The sequence below is a fragment of the Sus scrofa genome, chromosome 13 (assembly GCF_000003025.6).
Source record: "Sus scrofa isolate TJ Tabasco breed Duroc chromosome 13, Sscrofa11.1, whole genome shotgun sequence".
Lineage (NCBI taxonomy): Eukaryota > Metazoa > Chordata > Mammalia > Artiodactyla > Suidae > Sus > Sus scrofa.
This window is the reverse complement of record NC_010455.5, coordinates 140,547,325-140,567,763: the sequence shown is the minus strand read 5'-3', so window position 1 is coordinate 140,567,763 and position 20,439 is coordinate 140,547,325. Positions and strand designations below refer to the sequence as shown.

Genomic DNA, 20,439 nt, shown 5'->3' with positions numbered 1-20,439 from the left:
GCTCGGATTGGACCCCTAGCCTGGGAACCTCCATATGCCGCTGTTGCGGCCCTGAAACAAAAACAAAAACAGACATTTCCATAATAAGTAGTTTTAAAAAGCAAGTCAGTGCGGAATACACCACATCATCTTCGGCTGATTTAATTAGTGCCCAGGGCTCAGAAAGGGGTAGCAGAATGCAGATCAACAGTTACTAACTACCCACCCCACCCCAAATCCTGATTCCCAGGGCAAGGGTTCATAGAGTGTCAAAGTCCAACGTTTAGGAGCTTTCTCAGCTAGCAGAAAAAGCCCCGCGGAAAGGGGATGTCCGAAAGGAAAGCCCCCGACTATTTTTTTCTGAGATTTCCCAGGGATTTCCGAAAGAGGTCGCGGAGTGAAACCGGCAAATCACTGCTGGATTTGAGCAGTAGCCTTTTCCCCAGCCTGCGGGCCCCGCGCATTGATCCTGGATGTACAACTGAAAACTCAAGGCTTGGCCTCTGGAATGAAGCGGGCAGTGTAGCAGATCCTCCCCCGGCCTACTACTTTCCCCTTTTTCCTTCTGAGTGCTGTCCTTTCCTCCCAACCCCTTTCTCCACCCCTCCCGCTCCTTCCCTCTGCACACTTCCTGTCCTCCCGCCCCTGCGCCACGCCCCACGCCTTCCTGCAATCCCCCCGTCTTCCTCCCGGTCGCCAGCCCCGCGCCCCTCCCTTCACTAGCCCCGCCCAGGTTCTTCATCCAGCCCGCCTTTCCTGACCCTCGTCCCGCCCCGTCCTTGTCACTCGGCTCCTCCCCTCTCATGCTAGTTCCGCTCTTCCCTTCTCCGCTTGCGTGCTGTCCTCGCTCCGCCCTTCGTTTCCGCTCTTCCAGGGGGTTACCATAGCTACTGTCCACACAACAGCTAGGTCTCTCAAGTTGGTCCTGGCTGACTGCAGGGCAGAGCCGGCACCATGAGTCATGTTGTGACCATCACCGAGCCCCAGGCCAAACCTCAGATGTCTCAAACCCAGTGCAGAGGGAAGTCGGGGACCTGGGGCAACGTCTCCGCTAGTCGAACGTATGATTTCCTGTATGGTAAGGGCGGCTCCAGATCTCCCTCCTGAGTTGTAGACTCCTGGGACAGATGGGCTTTGAAGATGGTGGGACCTGGCCAGGAGGCTCAGCGGAGGAAAGACTGGCCTCAGGACAGATCCCTTGTCTTGTCTTGGATGGGCAGCTCCAAGCCCTCTGGGTGGTGCACTCTAGGGCATCTCTGAAGACTCAGGTGAGCTGCGTCTTGGAGCAGGGGTAGGGAACACCTGACTCTTCTTCACCCGCTTTTCTTGATAATTTGCACAGCCCAAAGCAATCTTTCTGAAACCCGTTACTGGAGTTTTGGTATCCCATACAGTACCCAATGATTTGCATACTTGGAAATGTTACTGAAGAAAGTTTGGGTGCTCCACTCACAGTGAGGTCAAACAAACCAAAAGAAAAAGGTTTACTGTAGGGCCAAGCAAGAGTGGCTTGGTTCAAACCCCCCCGAAATCCCTGATGGTTTTGGGGAAAAAGTTTTCAATAGCAATATTTAGGGTGAAGGCTGAAGGGTATGTGACTTTTTTTCCTGAGGTCACAGAGGGATGCTTCAGCCATCTTGTGTTGAAATTGCCATCTGGATCACCTGGGTGGGGGCCTTAGTTCTGCAGAAGAGCTCAAAGATAATGTTCTGTATATTTCTTGAGGAGGAACCAGGATCTTGCCCCAAGGCTGCAGTAGTGTTTCTTGACTTCTCCTGACTTGTCTCTGCATCCCCTCCTTTCTCATTATCCACTGTTTGAATCTGCTCTTTGAAACTCAGGTAAGGTCAAGGAGGCTATATGAAGCCTATTTCCTACAAACAAGAAGGAGGGGGGGGTTGGGGGCACACAAAGGATTTGTATCCATCAAGGAGCCCTATAGCATCCTGCTTGGTTTCAGAGACTGACTCAACACTCCCACATTCAAACTGCATAAAATGCCCTTCCAGTTCTCATTCTCTGGCCTCTTCCAAATTTGGCATCTAGGTAAGGAAGGGCCAGTTTATTTCATCTTTGTTTTTAGCTTTCTCTTTTCTTCAAGCTTATTCTTAACCATTAAAGTATTGTTTATAAACTATGTCCACTAGGTCCTTTGGGCCAGTAAAGCCCCAGTTTATTTATCTATTTATTTATTTTTGTCTTCTTGCCATTTCTTGGGCCGCTCCCACGGCATATGGAGGTTCCCAGGCTAGGGGTCTAATCCGAGCTGTAGCCATCAGCCTACGCCAGAGCCACAGCAACGTGGGATCCGAGCCACGTCTGCAACCTACACCACAGCTCACGGCAACGCCGGATCGTCAACCCACTGAGCAAGGGCAGGGATCGAATCCTCAACCTCATGGTTCCTAGTCGGATTTGTTAACCACTGTGCCACGACGGGAACTCCAGCCCCAGTTTATTTTAATGCTCTGATTGTTCATTTAGGTTCTGGATCTTTTACTGGACCATAAGTTCCCTGAGTTCTGAAGCTCTTCTACTATACATTTTTGTAGCTTCTCAGTATCTATTCCAGTTCTGGTACATATGTTAGGTGCTTCATACTTTATTATGAATTATTTATTGAATTATTCAATTTACCACTATAGTAATTATAATCAATAAAGCATGATTTTTCCCAGTTTCGCCCCTCTTGACCTGAACCTTATATTACTTTTTTTTTTTTTTGGTTATGCCAGCGGTATATAGAAGATCCCAGGCCAGGGATTGAACCCTAGTGACAATGGCGAGTCCATAATCTACTGAGCGACCAGGAACTCAGTGAACCTTGTATTACTTTTAACCATGTGGTATCTCTTCTGGGATTCCAAGGGTCTTTTTTGGATAGGAATCTTTAGGGTAGCTCTTTCCTGGCCCTGAGAATACATACTGATCACTTACATTTGTGTACTGCTTAACAGTTAACATCCTTCTTTTATAAATTTTGCCTCATTTATATACAATTTTGCATTTCACTTTATGTAATACTTTGTATTCTCAAGCACCTCCCTTGAAGTGCCCATAATACTTCCCTGAATCTACATTTGTTGATGGATTAGTAGCCATACTACTGCCCTGCTAATTAAAGAGGTTTTTTTGTTTTTTTAGGCCTGCACCTGCCACATATGGAAATTCCCAGGCTAGGGGTCAAATCAGAGCTGTAGCTGCTGGCCTATACCACAGCAATGCAGGATCCGAGCCTTGTCTGCAACCTACACCACAGCCCACAGCAATGCTGGATCCTTAACCCACTGAGTTGGGCTAGGGGTTGAACTGACATCCTCATGGATACCAGTCAGCTTGTTACCTTTGAGCCACAATGGGAACTCCTCTCTTGGGTTTTGAAATACTCCTTCTCTCTCATCATTATTTGGTTGTGTCAACTTCCTGAGCTTATTAAAACTATTTCTACAATATGGGTAAATTAGCTGAGGGGCTCTTTCATGATTTCTATGGGAAAACTCCCCCCCCCCCCGCCCCAAAATTCATGGGCTTTTTTTGCCCTGCCACACCTGAATATGGAAGGTCTTGCCAGGGACTGAATCCAAGCCGCAGCTTTTTTATTTTTTTATTTTTTAGGGCAGCACCCACAGCACATGGAAGTTCCCAGGCTAGGGGTTGAATCAGAGCCATAGCTGCTGGCCTACACCACAGCCACAGCAATGCCAGATCCAAGCCATATCTGCAACCTACACCACAGCTCACAGGATCCTTGACCCACTGAGCAAGGCCAGGGATTGAACCCACATCCTCATGGACACTAGTTGAATTCATTACTGCTGAGCCACAATAGGAATTCCCTGTTTATATATTTTAGTTTTGGTTTTTAATCCTTTGTTGGTTGCATCATTTACAAACATATTCTCCCATTCTGTAGGTTTTTCATTTTGTGGATGGTTTTATTTACTGTGCAAAGCTTTATAAGTTCGATTAGGTGCCATTTATTTTTGCCTTTATTTCTTTTGCCTTGGGAGACTGATCTGAGAAAATATTGCTATGATTTATGTCAGACTATTTTGCCTATATTCTCTTCTAGGAGTTTTATGGTGTCATGTCTTATATTTAGGCCTTTAAACTATTTTGAGTTTGATTTTTGTAAATGATGTGAGGGAAAGTTCTTTCATTGATTTACATGCTGCTGTCCATCTTTCTCAGCACCACTTATTAAAGAAACTCTTTTCTCCTTTATATATTCTTTCCTCCTTTGTCATAGACTAATTGACCATAGATTCATAGGTTTATTGCTGGGGATCTCTATTCTGTTCCACTGATCTAATGGTTGTTTTTGTGTTGGTATCATGCTGTTCATATTACTATAGCTTTGTATTACAGTCTGAAGTCTGAAAGGGTTATGCCTCCAGTTTTGTTCTTTTTCCTCAGGGATTCTTTGGCAGTCCTGGATCTTTTGTGGTTATATACAAGTTTTAGGATTATTTGGTCTAGTGTGAAAAATGTCATGGGTATTTTGAAAGGGATTGCATTAAATCTGTGGATTGCTTTGGGTAGTATGGGCATTTTAACAGTATTAACTCTTCCAGGAGTTCCTGTTGTGGTGAAGCAGAAACAAATCCGACTAGGAATCATGAGGTTGAGGGTTCGATCCCTGGCCTTGCTCAGTGGGTTAAGGATCTGGTGTTGCTGTGAGCTGTGGTGTAGGTCGCAGGCATGGCTTGGATCTGATGTTGCTGTGGCTGTGGCATAGGCTGGAAGCTGTAGCTCCAATTGAACCCCTAGCCTGGGAACCTCCATATGCCTCAGGTATGGCCCTAAAAAGCAAAACAACAACAATAACAACAACAACAAAAAACAAACGAGTATTAATTTTTCCAGTCTAAGAGCATGGGATATCTTTCCATTTCTTTGAATCACCTTCAGATTCCTTTATCAATGTCTTATAGTTTCCAGCATATAGGTCTTTTACTTCCTTGCTAAGGTTATTACTAGGTATTTTATTTTATTTTTTGATACAATTTTTAAATGGGATTTTTAAAACTTCTTTCTAATATTTCCTTGTCAGTGTAAAGAAATGCAACAGATTTCTGTGTATTAATCTTGTATCCTACTACCTTGCTGAATTCATTTATTAGTTCTATAGTTTTTGAGTGGATACTTTGTCATCTGCAAATAGTGACAATTTTATTTCTTCCCTTTCAATTTGGATACCTTTTTTTTTGTTGTTCTTATCTAATTGCTGTGTCTAGCACTTCCAATATTGTATTAAACAGAAGTGGTGAGAGTGTGCATCCTTGTTCCTGAATTTAGTTAGAAGACTTTCAGCTTTTCACCATTGAGTATTTCATTGGCTGTGGGTTTGTGGTAAATGGCTTTTATTGTGTTGAGATGTATGTCCTCTATACCCATTTTAGTAAATTTTTAAAATTTTATGGTTGCACCACCCCCTACCTGGCATGTGGAAGTTTCTGGGCCAGGGATTGAATCCCAGCCACAGCTATGGATTATGCTGCTGCTGTGGTAATGCTAGATCCTTTAACCCACTGTACTGGACTGGGGATTGAACTTGCACCTCTGCATTGATCAAAGTTGCTGCAGTCCAACTCTTAATCCACTGTGCCACAGCAGGAACTTCAAGAGTTTTTAATCATAAATGGATGTTGAATTTTGCTAAATGCTTTATGTGTATTGAGATGATTATGTGGATTATGTGGGTTTGTTATCACATTGATTGATTTGCATATGTTGAACTATCCTTGCTTCCTGGAATGAATTCATCTTGATCATGGTATATGATTCTTTTTAGGTATTGTTGAATTGGTTTGCTAATATTTTGTTGAGAATTTTGGTGTCTATATTCATCGAAGATATTGGCCTATAATTTTCTTTTTTGGTAAAGTCTAGATATTTTCCAAGAATGTGCCCATCTCTAAATTTTTTTTTTTTTGGCAACGCGCATTACATGTAGAAGTTCCCAGGCCAGGGATTCAACCTGAGCCACAGCAGCAACAGTGCCGGAACCTTAACTTCTAGGCCACCAGGGAACTCTCACCATCTCTAAATAAGAAATAATTCTTGTCATCTAGAACTACTTTGTACCTCCATATTCTGGGAGAAGAATTTTATTTCCAATTTTCCAAACTAACTGGTTGAATTTCTCCACCCTTTCCTTTCTAACCTGATCCAGCAACTGCTACTGTCACTTGCAATACTTTCCCTTGAGATTTTTCTGGAAGTGTAATACCTTCTTTGGTTATAGTTTCAGCTGAACTTCTTTCAACCAATATTCCATCAGAGAAGGGAAGAAATGTTCTTTTTTTATTATTACTCAATGAATTTATTACATTTGTAGTTGTACAATGACCTTCACAATCCAATTTTATAGGATTTCCATTCCACAACCCAAGCACATCACACCACCCCCCAAACTGTCTCTTTTGAAGACCATAAGTTTTTCAAAACTGTGCAGTATCTGTTCTGCAAAGAAGTTCAGTCTGTGCTTTTTTCAGATTCCATATGTCAGTGAAAGCATTTGATGTTGGTGTCTCATTGTATGGCTGACTTCACTTAGCATGATAATTTCTGGGTCCATTCATGTTGCTAAAAATGCTGGTATTTCATTCCTTTTAATGGCTGAGTCATATACCACATCTTCTTGATCCACGCCTCTGTCGATGGACTTTAGGTTGTTTCCATGTCTTGGCTATTGAAAATAGTGCTGCAATGAACATTAGAGTACATGTGTCTTTGCGAGTCGTGGTTTTCTCTGGATAGATGCCCAGGAGTGGGATTGCTGGATCAAATGTTAATTCTATTTTTAGTTTTCTGAGGAATCTCCATACTGTTTTCCACAGTGTTTGCACCAATTTGCAATCCCACCAACAGTGTACTAGGGTCCCCTTTTCTCCACACCCTCTCCAGCACTTATTGTTTATAGACTTTTTGATGATAGCCATTCTGGCCAGTGTAAGGTGGTACCTCATCGTGGTTTTGATTTGCATTTCTCTAATAATGAGTGATGTTGAACATCTTTTCATGTGTTTTTTGGCCATCTGTATGTCTTCTTTGGAGAACTGTTTAGATCTTCTTCCCATTTTTTGATGGGGTTGTCTGTTTTTTTGGTATGGAGCTGCGAAGGTGTTTATAAATTTTGGAGATTAATCCTTTGTCAGTTGATGCACTGGCAATGATGTTCTCCTATTCTGTGGGTTGTCTTTTTGTTTTGTTTAGGGTTTCCTTTGCAGTGCAGAAACTTTTAAGTTTGATTAGGTCCCATTTGTTTATTTTTGTTTTTATTATCATTACTCTAAGAGGTGAATCTGAGAAGATGTTGCTGTCGTTTATGTCAGAGTGTTTGGCCTATGTTTTTCTCTAAGAGTTTTATACTATCTGGTCTTGTATCTAGGTCCTTAATCCATTTTGAGTTTATTTTTGTGTATGGTGTTAGGGAGTGTTCTAATTTCATTCTTTTACATGTGGCTGTCCAGTTTTCCCAGCACCGCTTATTGAAGGGGCTGTCTTTTCTCCATTGTATAGTCTTGCCCCCTTTGTCATAGATGAGTTGGCTGTAGGTGCATGGGTTTAATTCTGGGCTTTCTATCCTGTTCCACTGATCTATATTTCTGTCTTTGTGCCAGTACTATATGGTCTTGATGACTGTGGCTTTGTAGTATAGTCTGAAGTCAGGGAGCCTGATTCCTCCAGCTCCATTTTTCTTTTTTGGAATGGCTTTAGCTATTCTGGGTCTTTTGTGCTTCCAAACAAACTTTAAAATATTTGTTCTAGTTCTGTGAAAACTGTCCTTGGTACTTTGATAGGGATTGCATTGAATCTGTAGATTGCCTTAGGCAGTACAGTCATTTTGATCATATGAACTCTTCCAATCCAAGAGCATGGTATGTCTTTCCATCTATTTGATTTCTTTCAGTCATCTTTGATTTCTTTCATCAATGTCTTATAGTTTTCAGAGTACAGGTCTTTTGAGTCTAGGTAGGTTTACTCCTAGGTATTTTATTCTTTTGGATGCGATGGTAAATGGGATTGCTTACTTAATTTCTCTTTGTGATATTTCATTGTTAGTGTATAGAAATGCCATTGATTTCTGTGTATTAATTTTGTATCCCAGAGTTCCCGTTGTGGTGCAGTGGTTAACGAATCCGACTAGGAACCATGAGGTTGCGGGTTCGATCCCTGCCCTTGCTCAGTGGGTTAAGGATCTGGCATTGCTGTGAGCTGTGGTGTAGGTCACAGATGTGGCTTGGATCCCGCATTGCTGTGGCTCTGGCATAGCTGGCGGCTACAGCTCCAATTGGACCCCTAGCTTGGGAACCTCCATGTGCCATGGGAGTGGCCATAGAAAAGGCAAAAAGAAAAAAAAATTAATTTTGTATCCCGCAACTTCACCAAATTCATGGATCAGCTCTAACGGTTTTCTGGTAGAGTCTTTAGGATTCTCTAGGTATAGTATCATGTCATCTGCAAACAGTGATAGTTTTACTTCTTCCTTTCCAACTGGATTCTTTTTTATCTCTTTTACTTCTCTGATTGCTCTGGCTAGGACTTCCAAAACTATGCTGAAGAGTAGTGGCGAGAGTGGACATCCTTGTCTTGTTCCTGATCTCAGCAGGAATTCTTTCAGCTTTTCACCATTGAGAAGGATGTTAGCTGTGGGTTTGTCATATATGGCCTTTATTATGCTGAGGTAGGTTCCTGATATGCCCACTTTCTGAAGTGTTTTTATCAGAAATGGGTGTTGGATTTTGTCAAAGGCTTTTTCCACATCTATTGAGAGGATCATATGGTTTTTATTCTTCAGTTTGTTAATGTGGTGTATCTCACTGATTGATTTGTGGATATTGAAGAATCCTTGCATCCCTTGGATAAATTCCACTTGATCATGATGTACAGTCCTTTGTATTGCTGGATGAGGTTTGCTAGCATTTTGTTGAGAATTTTTGCATCGATGTTCATCAGTGAAATTGGCCTGTAGTTTTCCTTTTTTGTGTAATCTGTGTCTGGTTTTGGTATCAGGGTGATGGTGGCCTCATAGAATGAGTTTGGGAGTATCCCTTCCTCTGAAATTTTTTGGGATATTTTCAGAAGGATAGGTGTTACCTCTTTTCTAAATGTTTGATAGAATTCGCCTGTGAAGCCATCTGGTCCTGGACTTTTGTTTGTTGGAAGTTTTTTAATCACAGTTTCAATTTCATTTCTTGTGATGGGTCCATTCATCTTTTCTATTTCATCTTGGTTTAGTCTTGGAAGATTGTACTTTTCTAAGAATTTGTCCATTTCTTCTAGGTTTTCCATTTGATTGGCGTATAGTTGCATATAGTAGTCTCTTATGACCCTTTGTATTTCTGTGATGTCTGTTGTTACTTCTCCTTTTGCATTTCTAATTTTATTGAGTCCTCTCTCTTTTTTTCTTGATAAGTCTGGCTAAGGGTTAATCAATTTTGTTGACCTTTTCAAAGAACCAGCTTTTTGTTTCATCTTTTCTGTGGTCTTCTTCATTTCTATTTCATTGATTTCTGCTCTGATCTTTATGATTTCTTTCCTTCTACTAACTTTAGGTCTTGTCTGTTCTTCTCTCCCGAGCTGCTTTAGATGTAAAGTTAGGTTATTTGAGCTTTTTCTTGTTTCCTGAGGTGGGCTTGTATTGCTATAAACTTTCCTCTTAGAACGGCTTTTGCTGCATCCCATAGGTTTTGGAGTATCTTTGTTGTCATTTGCTTCTAGGTATTTTTTAATTTCCTCTTTGATTTCTTCAGTGATCCATTGGTTGTTTAGTAGCATGTTGTTTAGTCTCCAGGTGTTTGTGTTTTGTTGCAGTTTTTTTCTTATTGATTTCCAGTCGCATAGCGTTGATTTTCTCTTTGTCTTTAATTTTGGTCAGTTTGATTAATATATGACTCGGTGTATTCCTCCTTGGGTTTATTTTTTGTGGTACTCATTGTGCTTCCTGGATTTTGAGTGAGTGGTTCCCTTCCCATGTGAGGTAAGTTTTCAGCTATTATCTCTTCAAATATTTTTTTCTGTCCCTTTCTGTCTCTCTTCTCCTTCTGGCACCCCTATAATATGGATGTTGGTGCATTTAACGTTGTCCCAGAGTTCTCTGAGACTCTATTCATTTGTTTTTAATCTTTTTTCTCTTTTCTGTTCTGCATCCGTAATTTCTACTAATCTGTTCTCCACTTCACTTATTCGTTCTTCTGCCTCCTGTATTATGCTGTTGGTTGCTTCTAGTGACTTTTTATTTCAGTTATTGTATTTTGCATCTCTTCTTGTATAAGTTTTATATCTTGTATGTCTTTGCTCAGTATTTCCTGTAGGTTATCCATCTTTGCCTCCAGTTTATTTCCAGTGTCTTGCATCATCTTCAGCATCAACAGTCTAAAGTCTTTTTCCTGGAGGCTGAGAATCTCCTCATCACTTAGCTGATTTTCTGGGGTTTTTCCTTTCTCCCTCATCCGAGTTATAGTTCTCTGTCTTTTTTCATTTTTATAGGTTTTTGGTGTGGTGACCTTTTTACAGACAATAGAGTTGTAGCATCTCATACTTCTAGTGTCTACCTGCCTTGTGGCTGAAGTAGGTATGGGGGCTTGCTATAGCCTTCTTGATGGGAGGGGCTGATGCCTGCCTAGTGGTTGGTGGAGCCAATTCTAATCCCTCTGGTGGGTGGGGCCTAGTCTCTGGATGGGATTAGAGGCAGCTGTGTGCCTGAGGGGTCTTTAGGTAGCCTGTTTACTGAGAGGCAGGGCTGTGATCCCACCTGGATTGTTGTTTGCCCTGGGGCTTCTCAGCACTGACTGGCTGACTGACAGATGGGGCCAGATTTCCCCAAAATGGCTACCTCCATAGAAAGGCACACTGCTGAATATTCCCGAGAGCTTTGCTTCCAATGTCCTTCCCTCACAATAAGCCATGTTCACCCCTGTTTTCCCAGGATGTCTTCTAAGAACTGCAGTCAGGTTTGACCCAGATTCCTATGGAGACTTTGCTTTGCCCTGGGACCCAGTGCATGTGAAAGTCTGTGTGCACCTTTTAAGAATGGGGTCTCCGTTTCCCCCAGTCCCATGGAGCTCCTGCACACAAGCCTCACTGGCCTTCAATGCCAGATGCTCCGGGGGCTCTTTCTCCCAGTGCCAGATTCCCACACATTAGAGTTTGATGAGGGGCTCAGAACTCTCCTGTAGGTAAGTCTCTGTGAACCAGTTACTTTCCAGTCTGTGGGGCTTCCCACCTGTGAGGTATGGGGTGCTTATATCACATAATCACCCCTCCTACCTCTTGATGTGGCCTCCTCTTTGTCTTCTGGAGTAAGATATCTTTTTTATGGTTTCTGGTCCATTTGGTTGAAGATTGCTCAGCCTTTAGTTGTGAATTTTGTTGTTTTTAGGAGAGAAGTTGAGCTCCAGTCCTTCTATTTTGCCATCTTAATCCCATCTCGGGAAGAAATGTTCTAAATGCCTGTGTGCCATAACTCCAGCTGCCACAGCTCATACTCTGCTCTCATGCCTATTTTTAGTTATTTAAGGAACTTCTACACTGTTCTCCATAGTGGCTGCACAAATTTACGTTCCCACAACAATGTAGGAGGGTTCCTTTTTCTCCGCCCTCTTTCCAGCATTTATTATTTGTAGACTTTTTAATGATGACCATTCTGACTGATGAGGTAATACCTCATTGTAGTTTTGATTTGCATTTCTCTAATAATTAGTGATGTTGAACATCTTTCCTTCTGTCTTTTGGCCACCAATATGTCTTTTTTGGAGAAATTTCTTTTTTTTTTTTTTTAGAAATTTCTATTTGGGTCTTATGCTGATTTTTTTTTAGGGTTTGGGATTTTTTTGTTTCTGTTTTTGTGTTTTTAGGGCCACACCTGCAGCATATGGAGGTTCCAGGCTAGAGGCTGAATTGGAGCTGTAGTCGCTGGCCTACACCATAGCCACAGCAATGCCAGATCTGAGCTGTGTCTGAGACCTACACCACAGCTCACAGCAATGCGGATCCTTAACCTACTGAATGAGGCCAGGGATGGAACCTGTGTCCTCATGGAGCCTAGTCAGATTCGTTTCTGCTGAGCCATGACAGGAACTCTTGTTTTTTTTGTTGTTTGTATTGAATATTAAACCATATATACTGTTTGTCTGTTATGGAAATTAATCCCTTGTTGGTGGCATGGTTTGCAAATATTTTCTCCCAGTCCATAGGTTTTTTGCTTTGTTTTGTTTATGGTTTCCTTTGTTGTGCAAAAGCTTTTAGGTTTAATTAGGTACCATTAGGGTTTTTTTGCTTTTGTTTCCAGTATTCTAGAACACAGATCCACAAAATATATTGCTGCAGTTTCTGTCAAAGAATCTTCTGCCTATGTTTTCCTCTGGGAGTTTTATATTTAAGTCTTTAATCCATTTTGAGTTTATTTTTGTATATGTTGTTAGAGGATGTTCTAATTTCATTCTTTTACATGTAGCTGTCCAGTTTTCCCAGCATCAGTTATTGAAGAGACTATCTTTTCTACATTGTGTATTCTTGCCTCCTTTGTTGTAGATTAAATGACCACAGGTATGCACATTTATTTCTAAGCTTTCTATCCTGTTCCATTGATTTATGTGTCTGTTATTGTGCAACTGTCATACTATTTTGATTATAGTAGCCTTTTATTATAGTCTGAAGTTAGGGAGCATGATTCCTCTAGCTCCATTCTTCTTTCTCAAGACTGTTTTGACTATTCAAGGTATCTTATGTGTCCATACAGATAAAAAAATTTTTGTTCAAGGTCTGTGAAAAGTGCCATTGATAATTTGGTAGGAATTGCAATGAATTTGTACATTGTCTTAGGTAGTATGGTCACTTCAACAATATTGATTCTTCCAACACAAGAATATGGTATATCTTTCCATTTGTTTGGGTCATTTTTAATTTCTTTCTATAGTGTCTTAGAATTTTTGGAATATAAGTCTTTTGCCTCCTTAGGTAGATTCCTAAGGTAGTAAAATTCCTAGGCATTTATTCTTTTGTGTGCAAGGGTAAATGGGATTGATTCCTCATTTCTCTTTCTGATCTTCTGTTGTTAGTGTATAGAAATGCAACAGATTTATGTTCATTCATTTCCTATCCAGCAACTTTACTGAATTCATTAATGAGCTCTAGTAGTTTTCTGGTAGCATCTTTAGGATTTGTCTAGTATCACATCATCTGCAAACAGTGACAATTTTACTTCTTCTTTTCTTTTTTTCCTTTTTTGGCCATGCCACAGCATATGGAGTTTCTGGGCCAGGGATCAGATCTGGAGCTGCAGTTATGACTTATGCCACAGGTGCAGCAGTGCTGGATCCTTTAACCCACTTTGCTAGGCCAGTGATTGAACCTGCATCCTGACACTGCAAAGATGCTCCTGATCTCATTGTGCCACAGTGGGAACTTCTTACTTCTTCTTTTCCACCTTGGATTTCTTTTATTTCTTTTTCTTCTCTGATTGGTGTGGCTAAGACATCCAAAACTATGTTAAGTAAGAGTGGTGAGAGTGGGCATCCTGTCTTGTTCTTGATCTTAGAGAAGGTGCTTTCAGCTTTTCACCATTGAGTATGATGTTAGCTCTGGGTTTTTCACATATGGTTTTTATTATGTTGAAGTATGTTCCCTCTATGTCCATTCTGAAGATATTTTTTGTTTTTGCTTTTGCATTTTAGGGCTGTACCCAAGGCATATGGAAGTTCCCAGGCTAGGGGTCAAATTGGAGCTGGAGCTGCTGGCCTATGCCATAGCAACACAGGATCCAAGCTGCATCAGCGACCTACACTGCAGCTCACGACAGTGCTGGATCCGTATACCCAAAAAGCAAGGCCAAGAATCAAACCTGAATCCTCATGGATACTAGTTGGGTTCATTGCCACTTAGCCACAATGGGAATTCCCTGAAGATTTTTTTTTTTTCTTCCCAGTGTACAGGAAGGGGATCAAGTTATCCTTACATATATACATTCCCCCCCCCGACCCTTTGTTCTGCTGCAATGAATATCTAGACTTAGTTCTCAATGCTATTCAGCAGGATCTCCTTGTAAATCTATTCTAAGTTGTGTCTGATAAGCCCAAGCTCCCGATCCCTCCCACTCCCTCCCCCTCCCATCAGGCAGCCATAAGTCTCTTCTCCAAGTCCATGATTTTCTTTTCTGTGGAGATGTTCATTTGTGCTGGATATTAGATTCCAGTTATAAGTGATATCATATGGTATTTGTCTTTGTCTTTCTGACTCATTTCACTCAGTATGAGAGTCTCTAGTTCCATCCATGTTGCTGCAAATGGCATTATGTCATTCTTTTTTATGGCTGAGTAGTATTCCATTGTGTATATATACCACATCTTCCGAATCCAATCATCTGTTGATGGACATTTGGGTTGTTTCCATATCCTGGCTATTGTGAATAGTGCTGCAATGAACATGCGGGTGCAAGTGTCTCCTTTAAGTAGAGTTTTGTCCGGATAGATGCCCAAGAGTGGGATTGCAGGGTCATATGGAAGTTCTATGTATAGATTTCTAAGGTATCTCCAAACTGTTCTCCATAGTGGCTGTACCAGTTTATATTCCCACCAGCAGTGCAGGAGGGTTCCCTTTTCTCCACAGCCCCTCCAGCACTTGTTATTTGTGGACTTATTAATGATGGCCATTCTGACTAGTGTGAGGTGATATCTCATGGTAGTTTTGATTTGCATTTCTCTTATAAAAATTTTTTTTCAAAGAACCAGCTTTTAGTTTCATTAATGTTTTCTATTTTTCTTTTTAAAATCTCTATTGTTTAATTTATTGCTGCTCTGATCTTTATGATTTCTTTCCTTTACTGACTTCGGGTTTTATTTATTTTTCTTTATCTAGTTGCATAATGTTTAGGCATAATGTTAGGTTGTTTCTTTTAGGTTTTTCTTGTTTCCTGAGGTAGACTTGTATTGTTATAAACTTCTCTCTTAGAACTGCTTTTGCTGCATCCCATGGGTTTTGTTTTGTTTTGGTTTGTTTTTTAGGGCCGCACCTGTGGAATATGGAGTTTCCCAGGCTATAGGTCAAATCGGAACTATAGCCGTTGGCCTACAGCAGCCACAGCAAAGCCAGATCTGAGCCTCGTCTGTGACCTACACCACGGCTCATGGCAAAGTGGATCCTTAACCCACTGAGTGAGGCCAGGAATCGAACCTGCATCTTCATGGATCCTAGTCAGATTCCCTTCTGCTGAGCCACGACAGGAGTGCCCCCATAGGTTTTGGATTGTTATGTTTTCATATTCATATGTCTCTAGGTAGTTTTTGATTTCCTCTTTGATTTCTTGAGTGATCCATTGGTTGTTTAGTCCATATTGCTTAGCCTCTACATGTTTGTGCTTTTTGCTCTTTTTTTCCTGTCATTGGTTTCTAGCCTCATAGCATTGTAGTCAGAAAAAATGCTTGATATGATTTCAGCTTTCTTGAATTTACCAAGGTTGATTTTTTTTTTTTTTTTTTTTTTTTTTTTGTCTTTTTGCCATTTCTTGGGCCGCTCCCGTGGCATATGGAGGTTCCCAGGCTAGGGGCTGAATCAGAGCTGTAGCCAGAGTATTTGTCTCCTCCTTGCAGGATCTCAGGATGGGACATCCAAATTGTGGCTTGATCTGCTTGCTCCCCAGCCCATTCATGTGGACCTTCTCTTCCTCCCAGATTCCTTCCAGGGTTGCGGGTCCCAATTCAATGCCTTTTTATCCATTCTACCCAGTTATGTGAAGCTTTTTCTTGCAGCTTTGGTTGTATAGGAGTTCTGCCAGTTTCCAAGTAGTTTTCTTTGAGAATTGTTCCACATGTAGATGTATTTTTTTTTTGTCTTTTTTTTTTTTTTTTTTTTGCTATTTCTTTGGGCCGCTCCCGCGGCATATGGAGGTTCCCAGGCTAGGGGTCAAATCGGAGCTGTAGCCACCGGCCTACACCAGAGCCACAGCAACGTGGGATCGGAGCCGCGTCTGCAACCTACACCACAGCTCACGGCAACGCCAGATCGTTAACCCACTGAGCAAGGGCAGGGACCGAACCCGCAACCTCATGGTTCCTATTCGGATTCGTTAACCACTGCGCCACGACGGGAACTCCTGTAGATGTATTTTTGATGTGTTTGTAGGAGGAGGTGAACTCCAAGACTCAATCATCTTGATACTTCCAGTTGCTAACTTCTTTTTTTCTTAATTTTAAAAATTCAAATATAGTTGATTTACAATGTTGTACCAATTTCTAATGTGATCTGGGGGGTCCCTCAAACATGGTGGGACCACAAGAACATGTAGAGGCTAAGCATTGAATCTCAGGCACACAGGCCCTGAGCAAAGTGTTCATGTATATATATTCCCCTTCTGATATTATCTTCCATCATGTTCTATCCCAGGAGATTGGATATAGTTCCCTGTGCTATACAGTAGCACTTCATTGCTTATCCATTCTAAATGTAATAGTTTGCATCTACTAAACCCAAACTCCCAATCCATCCCTCTCCGCCTTGGCAATCACAAGTCTGTTCTCTATGTCTGTGAGTATGTTTCTGTTTTATAGATAGGTTCATTTGTGCCATATTTTAGATTCCACATATAAGTGATGCCATATGTCATATGGCATTTGTCTTTTTCTTTCTGACTTACTTCACTTAGGGAGAATCTTTAGTTGCATCCATGTTGCTGCAAATGGCATTATTTCATTTTTATTATGGCTGAGTATTATTCCATTGTATATATGTACTACATCTTCTTAATTTATTCATCTGCTGATGGACATTTAGGTAGTTTCCATGTCTTGGCTTTTGTGACTGGTGTTGCTATGAAAATAGGGGTGCATGTATATTTTTTAATTATACTTTTGTCTGGATATATGCCCAGGAGTAGGGTTGTTGGATCATATGGTAGTTCTATATTTAGTTTGCTGAAGAATTGCCATACTGTTTTCCAGTGGTTGTATCAATTTACATTCCTACCAACAATGTAGGAGTGTTCCCTTTTCTCTACACCCTTTCCGGCATTTGTTATCTGTAGACTTGTTATTGGTGGTCATTCTGACTGGTGTGAAGTGGTACCTCATTGTAGTTTCTATTTGCATTTCTCTGATAGAGATGTCAAACATCTTTTCATGTGCCTACATATGGCCATCCATGTCTTCTTTGGAGAAATACCTATTTAGGTCTTCTGACCATTTTTCAATTGGGTTGTTTGTTTGCATTGTATGAGTTGTTTTCATATTTTGAAGATTAAGCCCTTCTTCTTTTTTTTTTTTTTTTTTTTTTGTCTTTTTGCCTTTTCTAGGGCCGCTCCCGCGGCATATGGAGGTTCCCAGGCTAGGGGTCTAGTAGGAGCTGTAGCTGCCAGCCTATACCACAGCCACAGCAATGCAGGATCTGAGCCATGTCTGCGACCTACACCACAGCTCACGGCAACGCCAGATCCTTAACCCACTGAGCAAGGCAAGGGATTGAACCCGCAGCCTCATGGTTCCTAGTCAGATTTGTCAACCACTGAGCCACAACAGGAACTCCAGATTAAGCCCTTCTTGGGTGCATCATTTGCAAATATTTTCTCCCATTCCGTAGGCTATGTTTTTGTTTTTGTTTTTGTTTGTCTTTTGTCTTTTCTGGGCCACACCTGCAGCATGTGGAGGTTCTTAGGCTTGGGGTTGAATTGGAGCTACAGCTGCCAACCTACACCACAGCCACAGCAATGCCAGATCCAAGCCAAGTCTGCAACCTACACCACAGCTCACAGCAATGCTGGATCCTTAACTGTTTTGGTTTTTTTTTTTTAATTTAATTTTTTAATGTTTTCCTTTGCTGTGCAAAACCTTGTAAGTTTGGTTAGGTTCCATTTGTTTATTTTTGTTTTTCTTTCTATTGCCTTGGAAACTGACCTAGTAAAACATTTGTATAATTTATGTCAGAGAATGTTTTGTCCATGTTCTTTTCTAGGAGTTTCATGGTGTCATGTCTTATGTTTAAATCTTGAAGCCATTTTGAGTTTATTTTTGTGAATGGTGTGAGGGTGTGTTCTAGTTTCATTGATTTACAAGCAGCTGTACAACTTTCCCAGCACCACTTGCCAAAGGGACTGTTTTTTCCATTTTATATTCTTGCCTACTTTGTCAAAGATTAATTGTTGGCTAACTTCAAAGATTGATCAGTTGCTAACTTGAAGCCTTATTTTCCTTGCTTATAAAACGGAGGTCTAGTGACTACCTCATTGGGTTTTTGTGAGGATTAAAAGGAATATTGCAAATAAAGCCCTTAATACCTGTCTAGGAGTAAGCAAGTGATAACTTGGTGACTGCTATTCCTGGGGCATCTCAGTGACCTCTCTACTGCTTTTGAACCCTCTTTGTGAGCACAGTTGTAGCATATATTGCAGAATATATAGTCCTGAATCATACAATATTATGTCATTATCTTCTTTGGATGCAAGAATGTTTCTATAGATACCATGTCTTCATACTCCTTATGGAAATAAGAGGAAGAAGACTTATTATTTATTATTCAGCCTTAGGGAAAATGTGGGTTATGTGGATTAACCTCATTTCAGATGACCAGCACAACTGCAACCACTGACCCAGTGGTATCAAATTGAGAAGCAATGGGAACTGGACTGATTAGGAATGAAGAAGCCAGATTTTATGCCCTCAAATTATAGGCTACTGAATTTTTATTTTTTGGCCATATCCATAGCATGCAGAAGTTCCTGGGCTAGGGATCGAACCCACACCACAGCAGTGACAATGCTGGATCCTTAACTCACTAGGTCACCAGGGAACTCCATAGGCTACTGAATTTGTAGGAGGAATGAATGCACGTATTTAAACAGAAGAAAGAATACAGATTCAACATCTCTTACATGTTGGGAATAGTATGGGGCAAAATGAAATTTCTATATACTCTTGTTTTAAGTGATTTAAGAGATACCACTGGGTTAGTGGTCGGAATAGCGTTGTTCATTTGAAATTGGGTAACCAGGGATTTTTTTAGGTTCTGGAAATTGATTCAGATCATCTAAATTCAGAAGAAACTTAGTTCAAAATTATAATACAAATTTATTAATTTCTGTGGAGAAATATATGCTACCAAGACATGTAGACTAGTTGGTCAGGGTATTTGTTTCTTAAGAGATGTCTACTTAAGAAATCAAGTCTATACCTGAAGATTGCTTGAGGATTTAATGTCAAATTGTTGGATTTTAAGGATTAGTATAATCAGTCATGAATATTCTTTGTTACTTTAAAAATACACCTAATAGGCGTTCCCATTACGGCACATCGGAAATGAATCCGACTAGGAACCATGAGTTGAGGGTTTGATCCCTGGCCTCACTCAGTGGGTTAAGGATCTGGCATTGCTGTGAGCTGTGGTGTAGGTCACAGACGTGGCTCAGATGTGGCGTGGCTGTGGCTGTGGCATAGGCTGGCAGCTGTAGCTCTGATTTGACCCCTAGCCTGGGAACCTCCATACGCCACGGGTGTGACCCTAAAAAGCAAAAAAAAAGGTACACCTAACAAACACATACTTATAGCAGCAGGGCAATCTTTTGTTGAACTTGGAGAAATAATTTAGTCCCATCTGAAGGGGTGAATTCTGAAGATAACTGGTCTTTTTTATCTTATTAGAGAATGACTTTTTCTTACCCTTTCTACTAGTTCTGGATGGTACTGTTAAAGAGTTTGTATCTCTCTGTGAACTGATTATGGGAGGTATGCCCAAATTTATTGTTTCTTTCATTTGCAAGTAGGTGTAGTGTGTGTATACATGGTCCTTCCTCTTGGCATATTTCTAGGACTATCCAGACCCAGAGGTGGTTTGTTCATAGGAGAGAAGAGAGCTTGTGTAGATTATGATGCTTTGAAAACACGTTCAGCATTCTTTTTGCATTCTTTTTTTTTTTTTTTTTTTGTCTTTTGTCTTTTGTCTTTTGTCTTTTTAGGGCTACACCCCCGACATATGGAGGTTCCCAGGCTAGGGGTCAAATTGGAGCTATAGCTGCTGGCCTACACCACAGCCACAGCAACATGGGATCTGAGCCACGTCTGTGACCTACACCACAGCTCATGAGAAGGCCAGATCCTTAACCCACTGAGCGAGGCCAGGGATTGAACATGCAACCTCATGGTTCCTAGTCAGATTCCTTTCCGCTGCACCACAGAGGGAACTCATCTTTTTGCATTCTGATTCTATTAACTGACTTTGGAATCCACAGAGAAGAAATGCATCTCATAGACTCTCACTGGTGGTAGAGGAGCAGGATATGAGCTACAGCAGAGTTAGACAATATCTAAATTTTCTAATTTGTTTTCCAACTGAGAATTTATGTTGCTTTATCATTATTCTCTGCCTAAGAATAAATATGTTCTGGAGTTCCCGTCGTGGCGCAGTGGTTAACGAATCCGACTAGGAACCATGAGGTTGCGGGTTCGGTCCCTGCCCTTGCTCAGTGGGTTAACGATC

The 20,439-nt window shown here is 41.1% G+C and overlaps 1 protein-coding gene across 5 annotated transcripts in view; it reads left to right on the top strand.

Moving 5' to 3' along the window:
- The window catches only part of MAATS1 (MYCBP associated and testis expressed 1), a 129,881-nt gene continuing 110,229 nt past the window's right edge, over window positions 788–20,439 (top strand). For 3 of the 5 annotated variants that reach the window (XM_003132654.4, XM_021070321.1, XM_021070320.1), the window contains exon 1: window positions 788–1,057. In XM_003132654.4, the coding sequence (XP_003132702.1) occupies window positions 934–1,057 (124 nt within the window). In that variant the 5' untranslated portion in view covers window positions 788–933. Of the gene's footprint in view, window positions 1,248–20,439 lie in introns of all 5 variants that reach the window. The other 2 variants (XM_013982409.2, XM_021070322.1) reach the window with 2 other exon arrangements.